The following is a 12,585-nucleotide window of genomic DNA, read 5'->3' as shown; positions in this document are numbered from 1 at the left end:
TTTCCTTACATCTCAGGAGGCAAAAAAGGGTCAGTGGTCACCCTGGAGGGCAGAGTTACATTTAAAATCACATCGGCCAGGGGGCAGGGGCAAAGCTCTTGGGTTTCTGCTTTCCTAGTGTGCTCATGAGCAATGTGATTTTGTACAGTGCCCTGGCTAGCCAGGCATCATGGCAGATGGGCTGACCCCTGAGTCATCCGCTGGCTGTGACTTTATATGTGGCTGACCTCTCTGGAGCTCAGTGTCATTCCTACAGTGGGTTTGCCTACACTCACACACCTGCTGTGAAGGCTGAATCACAGGACAGCAGAGTGTCATGCTTCCATGTCAGGAGCACGGTAGCTGTCTAGAATGATGTTCCTTAGCTCTGAGGGCCTGAAGCTGGATCCTAGGCCGGTGTGGCTGCCATCAGATGGGTCTGTTTCCCCCTCATTCAGTGGTTACCATTTACTAAGAGCTGGTTCTCAGGCTCACACACATTCTTACCCACTCCACATTTCCACATTTCCACCCACTTTTGCCCATGTTCATCCTCTTCCCCAAGACAGCATTTCCCACACTGTTTCCTGAGCCGCTGTGGGTACAGGAGGGTGGGAAGGAAGGACCGATGTGCGGCTGCCCAGGAAATGCTGTGGCTTGTCACCTTGTCACAGTAGGTCTTTGCGCACAATAGGCATCTCATGCTCTTCGGACCACTGAATCAGTCCGTATCATTTGGTGCCTCGGTGTGACTTGCTTTTACGGACAAAGACATAGCTGCTCTCAGCATCCCTGACCTGCACATGGTGGATCTTTCTCACTGTCTACAAGGAGGAAGGAAAGAGGAGGAAGGCTGTTATTTAGCCTGGTTCTGTGTACAGGAAAACACCCGAAAGTCGCTATCAAATGTGCAGTATAGGAAACCATAAAGCAGTCGTATATATCCTCATTGCTAGTGAAACATGCTAGACGTTATACAGCTAGGGCCACCACCAGCATCTGCATGGAGAGATCACCCGGGTTGTGACATGACAGTGCCTCTGATATAACCGACAGGAACCTAGCAGCTCACCGTTAATCTCCAGCGCCACTGTGGTGTGATTCCTCATTGACTAAAGCATCAAAGTGCAGCACACAGCTCTGTTCTCTGAGAGGGTGCAGGCTAACCCCGGTGGTGACAGTGAGGCCGAAACAGGGGGATATGGCAGTTCCCTCAACGGAGCAGGTCCCATTCATCACAGAGTGAGCTAGCCAATGGTCTGCAGGTGACAGTGTGGGGAGACACCCACAGCATGACAGCTGTGACTTGGTCACCCATCTGTAGCTTCCTAGCAAGCATCTTGACTCACCCTGTGTGCCCCCATGATATTTCCTTACTAAGGTCCTGCCACACCCACAGAGCTGGCCCACAACATTGTCATCCTACCCTGCACTCCACGCTAGAGAATACCTTTTATGACTCTGTGCTTGTTAAACTCACCTTGAGAGAAAAAACTGAGACTGGAGTAACAACATGGTTAAAGGGGCAGGACTTCTGACTCCTGCTTGCTACATGTAGATAGTCACCTCTACCATCATGTAGGTCTCTGACAGTGCTAACACCATGTGGGCACAGAGCAAAAACTCCCTTCATTTTTGGCTTGGTTTCCCAACAGCACAGTGCCTGTCTCTGCTGGGAGAAGTCTTTCTGGTTATTCTGTGTCCACCTTGTAGGATGATGGTGCCCTATGTCCCTAGGAGACCCACCAACCCATACAGGGTTGAGACTCCACACAGTGCCCAGTGCCAAGGGAGGACTGGAAAGGGTTAACAGTGTCTACCTCCCCTCAGGCCCCACTTGGGCTCTTGCACGCTTTCTCCAGAGCTGGCTGGGCCTGCAGAACACCCTCCCCACAGCAATCACTTGGACTTTGGGGGGCCTTTGTGCTTTAATAAAGACGGTATTACTGAGTAGCAAAGCTTCCTCTCTTCCAAGTCCCCTTGCTGCCAGCGTCCCGCTAAAGGTGAAGCCCAGCTATTCAACACCAGAGAAAGGGCTGAATTGGATGCTAGACTCTTTTGACTTAACGTCACAATCTACCCCTCTCCCGAAGTGCAGCAGTGTGAGTAGCACCCCGACACTGTGGTGTGGCTTCTGGACCCTCGAGTTTGGGGGGCCCTGGCTGGGATCTTCACATGGCAGCTGCTGGGGTGCTCTGCATGCTTCTCATGATTGCTCCAGTTTCCTCTCTGAAAGCAGACATCACCCGCCACTGGGACAGCCCCACCGCCAAGCAAGGCTGCTTGAGGACTGGGAGGCAGGGCTGTCCAGGTCTGGTTCTGGGCTTGTCCTCTGCTCTCTTACATTTCTCTCTCTTTAACTCCCCTGCCCCGTTCACTCTCCTTCATGCCCCACTAAACCTATTAGGCACTTTACAGGGTATTCCTGACGCATAGACCACTCATGTGGGACTTCCTGTCTTCGCTGTCTGCTATGCTTCAGTGTTGATGGGGAGGGCAGAGTCCTCTGAGCCCCTCAGGCTGTCTCCATCTGCAGCTCCATCTACAAAACCTGCATCCGCAGGTCTCCATACGCCAGTTCCTCCAGAGCCCCGTGGACTCTGATGCGGACAGCATCCTCCAGGACCTGAAGGCTCCAGCCTCTGAAACCCTGTCTTCTGATTTACTCAGTGTGGACAATGGCAGCACCCTCCTCGCAGATTTGTGTGAGGACGGAATGGGTTAAGAGTCTGGATAAAGGAGGCGCCCTCCAGTCATCTGCCTCACTACTTCTAACATCCAGACTAGACGGACGACGTCAAGGTCTGTTTGGGAGTCCTTGTGTCACCTCCAGTTCCTCTTCTTGTGGGTGAATGAGGGAAAGAAAACAAACTCAATTCAAGGCTGTTTGCAGCTGTTCTGGGTGAGGGTGTCTGTGTGTGTGTGTGTGTGTGTGTCTGTGTGTGTGTGTGTGGCTTTTATTTTTTTTTTTAACTTTTTTTTCCCCCTGCCTTGGTGTCCTGGGGCTTTGAAAAGAATAACAACAGAGCCCCAGAGCAGTGAAAAGGCAGGATTCTTCTTCAAATCCCAGCTAATCCTGCAGCTTCCTCTGAAGGGACAGCAGGGGGAGGTGGGAAGGGACCAGAATTGTTTTTATAGGTCCTCCCCTCCCAACCACTGCTCCTGGAGACCAGGAAACGAGGGGGAAAAATCCATAAATCATCCACGGTGAAGGACAGAAGAAACAGGGAAGGACAGGATGCCAGCTGAAGAGGAGGCATTGGAACAGCCGGAGGGTGCATTGTATCTGCTGGGTGGGACAGCTCTCGACTGAAAACCAAGTGTCTAAGCCAGAAGCTGGCTGGCCACCCCTGCTCAAAAGGTGGAAGACAGCAGGGGCTCAAGTATCCTATGCATGCAGAGTAAGAATGTCACCCTAAAGGGGTTTCTGATGTAATCTGTCTGCCCCATGCATCTGCCACTACCTCCCTGCATTGATGACCTCATTCTCTCCTCCACCAACCCCTTAACAACAGGCAGAAAGTCAGCCATGTTCCTCTGCCCCAAAGGTCTCCTAGTCCCACCCCTTTGCACAGTGCAGGAAGTCAAGTCTCTGCTCATCTCCCTGCCTGTCAGTCATCAACTCTTGCCCTAGCTTTGCAGTGTTCCCGATTTCATCAGGGCCTCCCCACTCGGGGAGTTGCAACATGTGGCTTGAACCTCGGCCGTTGTTCCATGCTGTCTCTGGGAGGCCCCTTCCACATCCTTCTACCAGACCCCATTACCCATCAAACAAAATTCCTGTCACTTAGTTCCCCCTCTGCAAGAAACCAAAGGTTCCATAGACTGTGCCACTTGCCACTGAAAAGAGTCCCCACCTAGTGTGCAGTGCACAGTGGGTGCACAGCCAACACCTGCTGGGGTGGGCTATGAAGGCATGGGCAGAAGGATCAGGCCCCCTAAAAATTAAGTACTTGGCTGGGCTGGGAGCTCTGTGGTAGAATAGCTTGCCTACCATGCCTAAGACTCTGGGCTGTACCCCAACATTGACAAAATGACAAACTAAACGTAAAACACGTTGAAGAGCTTCTAGACTTGGGAGCTATTGTACGAGGAGCCAAAACAAGCAGTGCGTGTTTGTGTGCAGGTGTGGGCACATGGGTTTATGCGTGTATGTTTATATGCATGTGTGTATATGTGTGTGCAAGCATGTGTGTATGTGATTGTATCTATGTGTACATATGTGCATGTGTCTGTGTATATAGTGCGTGTGTATGCCTGTATATACATTTGTATATATGTTTATGTATATGTATGTGTGCATGCACATGTATGTATATGATTGTATATATCTATATGTATGTATCTGTGTGCATTTGTGTATGTGTGCATATGGGCATATATGTGTGTCTATATGTGTATATGAGTATGCACATGTGTGCATATGTGTATTGTGTGCATGTTTATATGTATATATGTACATGCATGTATAAGAGTTTATGTGTGTGGACATGTGCATATTTATCTGTATGTGTATGTATGTGTATGTGCTTACCTGAATGTATATATATATATGTTTATGTGCGTATGTATATATGTGAACTTGGGTATATGTGCCTATATATGTATACATGTTTTTCATGTGTGTTGTGTACATGCACATACACATATAGCAGTCACGTGTGTGTGTGTGTGTGTGTGTGTGTGTGTGTGTGTGTGTGTGTGTGTGAGGGATCCTTCACAGTCACTGTTGCATCTGAGTGGTTGAAATGGCCCATGCATTAGTTGACAGCAGCTTTCAGTCACCTTTTATTACAAAGGAAATAGTTCACAGAACCAGTTTAGACTGGACTATCCTATTGAACTACTTATCAAAGCTATTAAAATGTTTGCAACCAGGACTGTTTGTGACTTCATATTTTTAGGTTGGGTTATTTGTACATATTTTGGATGATTATACATATTATACACATAATAACTTGGCTATGGGTCCAAGACTAAACACAAAATTCAACTATATTCTTATGCATCTTAAATACATAGCCTAAGGGAATATATATATATATATATATAAATTTGTATATGAAACAAAGTTGCAAAATATGGAATTTCTTCAGGGGTCACATCAGTCTCCAGAAGGCTTTGGGTTTTGGAATATTTTGGGATTTCAAATGTTTGTATAAGGGATGCTCAGCCTACAAGTGAAGTCTTTGTGGGCCACTTGTGGTTCCTCAGTCCCACTACATACAGCAGCTGGCTAACACTGGAGTGATCAGGTGCAGCTTCCAGATTCAGGCAGTGGGTCAGATCTGCTGAAGCCACGGTGGGCCAACTGCTGGCTTAGATGAAGGCCTAGCAAAGCCACCCCAGAAGAATGCAGACAGAAAGCTTTGGAAAACACAGAGCTACAAGCAAAACAACAGCAAGCCATTGCATCAACACGCACACAGTGTTCCACTTGGATGGCATGAAAGAAGGGCTTCGAGAGTTCACTTGCAATTTTGCTCCATTGACACACGGCACTTGAGTGTGTTGGTCTATGCACAAAAGTTCTTTTGTCTGTACAAAGGTTGTCAGCAGACTTGGCTGATAACTGGATGAGAGGCTAGTGGAGTTCACCACCATGACTTAGTGGTTTCGTGCCTCTTGGACTCGGAAGGGGAGCTGAGAGGAAAGGCGGGCATGGTGAATTTGGCAGATTTCTAAAACATGGACACAAAAAACCCACAAAGTCACATCGGTGATCTGGGTCCTTGGTGCTAGTCCTCCACAGTGACACTTTATCACCCGGGAGGTAACGAGTCCCGATTCAGCCTTGTTCATCAAGGACTTACAAGATGATTAACAAACTGTTTAGTTTTCCTTTTAATCCATATGAAACTTCTGGAGCTCCCACAGTATCAAAAGAGAAGAAGGAAACCCATTTTTCTGAGGCAGGAAAGGAGAGTGACGAATGAGCAGCTCCCACGCCTCAGATTCAAGGTCTTATCCTTGAATCTGCTGCACACTGTTCCTCACTGAGGGCACAGAACAGGTAAAGACATGAATTTGAATATTAGTGATGTTTTTGTCAGTGATCGGCCTTGGGCCAGCTTTATGGTCATCCATAACTTGGAAGAGTTTTGCCTTAAAAACAGAGATGCCCCCAGAGGTAAATATACCGAATTCTAGAGGCTCTAGCAGGCCTTAGGAGCTGACTTGTTGAGGATCAGCATCCGGGCACTCAATTACCATTGCTTATATTAGCATGCACACTCTCACAGGCTGCATATTACCTGCCCTTGAGGATTGCACACTGCATGCTCACTGAGGACCACACTATCCACTGTCTTCACTGGCACAGAGTGGGATCTGGGTACTCCACCAGGCTTATAAATCAACAAGTGGGTAACAGAGCCCTTTCCTGCATCCCTTCCACTGGGAGAAGTATCTTCTGAGGTTGGGTTTATTCATTGAACCCCAGAAGATATTGAGGGCTGGCCTCTGCGGTGTCGGGTATCTTCTAGGGGAGATACCAATGCCAGAGAAACCTTGTGGCTCATCCTGGCCATCCTGAACACTGTCTCTGTTGTACAGTGATGGAGACTTGCCCTGTGGTATGCCACAGCTTCCCCTGGGATCTGTATGCTGGTGATCTGTTCCTTAATGCATGGATTATGAGGCCATGCCAGTTGTATCTGCCTCCCTGACTATGGGAAGAACTGAACAAATTATGCTAAACTCAGGAGCAGCTTTTAGCCAGTAGAAAGGAGGGATCAGGAACTTTACTCACATTAATGAGCATGTCATCTAGACATGTCTGCTGAGCTCTGATTCTGGGAGGCATGCTGGATCCTCAGGAAGGTGATGCAGAGGAGATACCAACCTATCCAGAGACCTTAACAGTCCATAGAAGATGGATGTCTCCTTCCTTGGAGAATGTCTTGCGAACGGCTCTGGCCAGGGTCCCCATGCTGGGTCCAGGGGCAACCACAGGACATCTCAGATGACCCCATGTTTTATTTCCAGATGCTTTTGTTCAGAATCCAAAAGACTTCTAGGTTCCGGATTCATATCCAAGATGCAGTGGGTAAAATACAGAAGCTAGTTCACTCCATATACCCCACCCACCCAACACACACTAAGCGTACCCAACAACACAGGGTTTCTCATTCTCCATAAGCTGCTAGGTGTGACCTTGGAATGCCACCATTCATAAAAAGCTGAGGGCCTGGCCTGACACACTTGGTCTGTGACACTGGACAGGTCCCACCTTTGTTTTCCATGACTTAGCTTTTTCATGCATAAAGTCAGGGTGGTGTGGGCTTGGTACTTTAGTTCTGGCAAAATAGCTCTCACTCTGCATGTCACTGTGGCCTTGGGGACACAGGGAGTTCCTATGGACCCCAGCCTGCAAGAGTATGGGCCATCAGCTCACCAGATTTAACATTGGTACTGCTTTGAAAAGCATTTGTTCAGACATATGCAGCAACCTCATATTACCTACTGCGTGCTAAGCGTCTCTTTAACATCTTCCTAATTAGGTCACAAGAAAGCCATCAGTGTCCTCAGGATGCTGCAGATGGTGTGACTATGCCCTTATGCAGAACATGGGCTGTACGGTCACCAGTGCTAGGATTTCAGCCCCATCTGCTGCATCCTGCTTGAGGGTACTTGAGTTAGTGGCTCCATCTGCTGCCTCTGAAAACAGAGCTCCTGAGCTCCCGCCTTGCAGAGATATTCCAAGGCCTGAGTGGAACAGCCACAAGACCCAGCACAGTGAATGGCATTGCTTCACCAAGAACTCCTGTTATGATTGTAGTTGTGGTTGTCACTTCTATCAAAGATGTGGCAAGGGGGCCAAGGAAGCTGTGCCCTCGTGATGTTAAAATAGTCTACATGTCAGTCAAGGGTATACCAATGGGTGTGGTGCCACACATGCGCAATCCCAACTCTCAGGAGGTGGAGGCCAGAGGATCAAGAGTTTAAGGTCATCTTCAACTACACAGAAAGTTCCAGGCCACAGACACACATACAAAAAGAGTCCTAGAAAAGCAGAAGCCAAAGTTCTGAGGGGAGGCTGAGGCACAGTCACAAGACACCTATAACCAGGCGGGTTGATCACTCAGTCTTGGTTCTCCACCTGTGAAACAGGACACTAATTCCCCAAAGGAGGAGTGAGGTGTCCAAGGCAGATGTACCATCCCGCACCAAGCGAAGGGCCAGGAGGGAAGACATGGCTAAAGATGTGCTTGCTTCTCCTCCTCGTTCTTGGCAGCTTCATCTGAAATTCCCCAGCCTGTGCTTGCCCTTCCTAGAGCCCAGTCATGCAGTAGGAGTTCTCTGACACCTGGGCTGCCCACCACCCCAGACCACAGCACACAGTCTGTGCAAGAGTTGAGGGCAAATGTATCTTGCTGTGGCCTCATGCTGGGCTCTTATGGGCAGCTCAAGTACATAAACCAACCCCAGGTGGCTCAGCACTCCTTGTGCCACACATCACTGCTGCCCAGCCAAGCCCACTGAGCCAGGCACAACCTCCAAGAGGCAGTATCTGTGGCCGTCCTGAGGCATTTCCATCAGCTTACTGGGCATGATGCAGTGTGCACTGTCTTCACTTATAGGAACCTACTGAGGGCTGGGAAGATGGTTCAGCAGAGAAAGCAGGCTGAGAAGCCTGACAAGGCATCTTTGATTCCTCAGACCCACACTGTTGAAAGTTGAAACAGAAACAACTCCAGTAATCTGTCCTCTGATGCCCCATCCCCCAAACACATACACACAACACATAGATAAGGAAAAATGCAATGGAAACATGAAACCCACTGAATTATGCTAGTCTATAGCAGGACTTAGAAACCAATTTTAACATTTTTCTTCTTTTCGTTTTCCCTATCTTCCTGTTCTTGCTCCTCCTCCTCCTCTTCTTTTAAATTGGGTCTTGCTGGGCAGCCCAGGCAGACTCTGAACCCAGTTCTCCTAACCGGGCTCCTAAGCACTGAGGTACAGGTGTGCACGACCACTCCCAGCTCAGACACCACTTCTTAAATAATAGTCTATCTTTATATAGGATTCCTGAAAACCTCTGCTCCCTCAGCACTTCCTGCAGACTATTGCACTGTTCAGCCCTAACAAGAACCTTGCACCCTGTGGTCTCATCATGCAGCCAACTCACATTATCTTCTATAGAAGGGAAACTGGGACTCAGAGACGTGAACCCGGGCACCCGAGAACATAGCCAGTGAACAACAGACATGGTGATTGAGTCCTGAGTTTTTGTTGTTGTTGTCCTTAAGATTTATTTTTAAAAGTGTGCATGTGTGTGTGTGCACATGTATGTACACACATGTGTAAACATCAGTGCAAACACAGATGCCTGCTGAGGCCAGAGGCACCAGATTCCACGGAACTGGAATTACAGGAGGCTGTGAACCACTCAACACGGATACTGGTAGCTGAACTCAGGTCCTCTGGAAGAGCACCATGTACTCTCAACTGCTTAGACATAGCCAGCTCTCTGGCCACTGAGGCTGGCTTTTAACCATCCAATTACCCTCCTCTTCAGCTAAAGGAGGGACACAGGGGAGAGCAAGGTGACAATCTAAAGTACAGCAATAGTGTCGGCAATCTTTATTTGCAAAAAGAGGGGAATTCTGTTGTCTTTATGGCATCATAACCCACAGAAGGCAAAGGCTAGATGATCACCATGGCTTCAGGGACACAAAGGTCCTTGTTCTTCTCGCTGGGATTCCCTGGTACCTCCGGATAGCCTTTCGGCACACACTATTTTACTCATGTGTCATTCTCCTGCCTGCGTTCTCTCTGTGTTCTCCCAACTTCCCTTCTGTGGGCCACCTTGCCTCCCACGCCCTAGCAGGTTCTTTATCCCACCCACCCCTGAGGAGCTTCAGGGGAGATGCTTTCACAAAGGAACTCAGAGTTGCGGGTCCCTCTGTCCTCGGAGGTGTCACCTCTAGCTCTTGTCCTAGTCAAGAACTTTAAACACACACGTCACCCACATCCATTAAGAGTGATGGGGTCAGGCAGGCTCAGGTACAAGGAATATTTGCTTCCCTATTTCTCATAAGAACATAAAATGAGTTACAGACAAGAGACCAATGGGCTCGATGCTCAGCCACAGGAACAGGAGCAGCAGGGGGACAGTGAGTTATAAACATCGCCAATGAATAACTTTTCTTTCAGTTCCTTCCTTCCTTCCTTTTCTTTTTCTTTCTTTTTTTTTGGGAACCATACAAGCAAGCTGGACATGGCCACAAATGTCACACTTCCGGCCTCTGTCAATCTTGCAATAGCCCAGTCTATGTTGTACTCTGAACCAAGCAAGGCCCCTGTGCTTTCCAGCTCCCCTGTGGTTGGAAGAGGCTGTGGCCCAGATTCTGACGAGCAGCCTTCAAGTGGAGGGGACTCATACAATTCCCAGACAGCTCAGATTTGACCTCCATCTCCCATTCCTCCTCTTCTGTGACCCTGGAGACCGCCTGCTATATATGGGACAGCAGGACTACCAGACAGAAGTCATTGTTCCCCCTCCACACTGCAGGGACACGAGACATAGGCAGCTGGGGTGGTTGGTAGGAAAGCCCGCGTTGTCTGCCTGGCATGTAACCGGAGTCAGGCTCAGCACGGTAAGAATTACAGTCCTAGCTGTTGGGCATATTCCGGTTTTTAGCACATCTTATCCTACCTTACCTTATGTGACTCTTGACTCACTCAGAGAGGTGGGATAAGGCTTTGTTATTCCACAGAGGAGAAAACCAAAGCTTAAAGCAAAGCAGAGTAGCCCTGAAGTGTGCGAGAGCTATGTGAAGAATTCGGCCCTTGGCTCTCAGGTGGACTCCTTGTCCAAAGATCTTCCTACCTCTCAACTTAGAGATGCTGTTTCCAACATGAGTTTCTTGGTGATCTAGGTCACTCGGTTGCTTGTGTAAAAACCATCTTCTACGTGCAGCCAGCTGCGCAACAGCTAACCTCTTACCTTTCCGGTAGACTTGGTTCCCTTCCAGATGCAAAAGTAGCAGATGGTCCAAGCGGCCAGGAGACATAATGCCAGCTCCCAACGGAGGTTCCCAATGTGCTCAATGCCATCAGATATAGCCAAGACCCGGCGTCTGTAGGGAGAGGGTGTGAGTCACCAGACTGAAGATGTCCCATTGTGCCCCTACCTGGAGCAGAGCCAGAGCAATAGCGGAACAAGGATGGGCTGTCCTCCAATGCGACCACCCACCACCCTGTCATTTACTAACTGTGAGACACCAGGCTGGGCAGGAGGCCTCTGAGAAAGACAAAACCCAACTGGTGGTTTTGTGGAACTGTGCTATGGTTAAAAAAAAAAATAAGGAAAAAAAATCCGTGGTAAAATGGACTTAGGAATTATTCAATCAAGTCTAGTGTATCCAGGAGACTGGATTACTATGTAAATAGTCTTTAAGAAGAGATTACATATTACTTCCCTGCTCCACTCAAGGGTGGCCACAGCACTATAGAACATGTGTCAAATCAGAGAGAAGTGTCCAGAGCCAGATGCCATGGCTCTCCAGCTCCCGATTCTCCCTTTGCTGTGATTATGGAAGAGTGTCATGGTGAGGGTTCTAGTGGCCCCATTCCTAAAGGACCGCCCGAGACACAGTGCAAGCAGTAAGTAAAGAATGATTTGCACCACCCAATCTCTGTAGTGCTCATACTACTGCAACCTAACTCAACCAATCCTTGCTGCTGCAGGAGCCCCTGGAAGTTTCCTGGGAGAAGGAGTGTAGGGTCTACACTCTGAAGGGAGGCGGGGAGAGGTTCTGGGTCAAGTGAAACCTTTAAACCTATAGACACGAGTGTGGTGCATTTGAGAAACAGAGACACAGGGCACAGAGAGCAGACGGAATGGTGGGAGCAGACAGAGGAGGGATCCGTGACAAGGGAGAAGAGGACCCATGCTAAGGGGGAGGGGTGCCCATACCAAAAGGTCATACAGCAACAAGGATAACAGATATGCTGTAAATGCCTCCACCATGGCCTTCTCCAAGGGCCCAGCAATCCTTCAGAGCTGACGACTGCCTGGCTCCCAGAGCCCACCCCGGGGCTGTGTTTCTTTAAAGTCAAACTCGCCACGCTCCATATTGTGTCCAACCGTGGCACCAGCACAAACCCCCTCTACACTTGCTCCACGAACCCCATTCTGGCTGCCAAGCCACCCCCACCAGACGGTGCCAGTCGCCTTTAGTGCTCTGAAAATGTCCCCAGAGAAAGGAACTCCCATCCCACCAAGCATGAAAGCCACCCTCAGTGTCTGTCTCCCTGGGAATCAGTTCGGGTCTGATTCCGCATTAATTACTCAATGACACCAATTAGCACTGGTCAGCAGGCTCCCTGCAGCCCCAGCCCCTGCTGGAGAGATCAGGCAGGCCCCCAAACAAAATCAGACTGTGGGCAGCCATGGGGTTACTAGAAATCAGCTCACGGCTGGAAGAAACAGGAGCAACCCTCAGCACACTTCTCCTAGGGGCCTACTACGTGCTGGGCGCTACCTTCGGTTCTGAGACTAGAGGGTCAGTATGTTAACTAGCCTAAGCTGGGCAAAGGAAGTGTGCAAGCTAAGTAAGAAGAAAGAAGCCAACTGGCCAGTCCCAACAACCACGG

At 49.0% G+C, this 12,585-nt stretch overlaps 1 protein-coding gene across 1 annotated transcript in view; it reads right to left on the bottom strand.

Annotated features, from left to right (window-relative positions):
- Slc6a11 (solute carrier family 6 member 11) overlaps positions 1-12,585 on the bottom strand; it is a 120,029-nt gene that overhangs the window by 76,152 nt on the left and 31,292 nt on the right. The window contains exon 5 of the mRNA XM_005365027.2: positions 10,934-11,066. Coding sequence (XP_005365084.1) covers positions 10,934-11,066 — 133 coding nt within the window. The remainder of the gene's footprint in view (positions 1-10,933; positions 11,067-12,585) is intronic.

This window comes from Microtus ochrogaster, unplaced genomic scaffold (assembly GCF_000317375.1).
Source record: "Microtus ochrogaster isolate Prairie Vole_2 unplaced genomic scaffold, MicOch1.0 UNK1, whole genome shotgun sequence".
NCBI classification, from domain to species: Eukaryota; Metazoa; Chordata; class Mammalia; order Rodentia; family Cricetidae; genus Microtus; species Microtus ochrogaster.
This window is presented reverse-complemented; position numbering and strand designations above follow the sequence as displayed.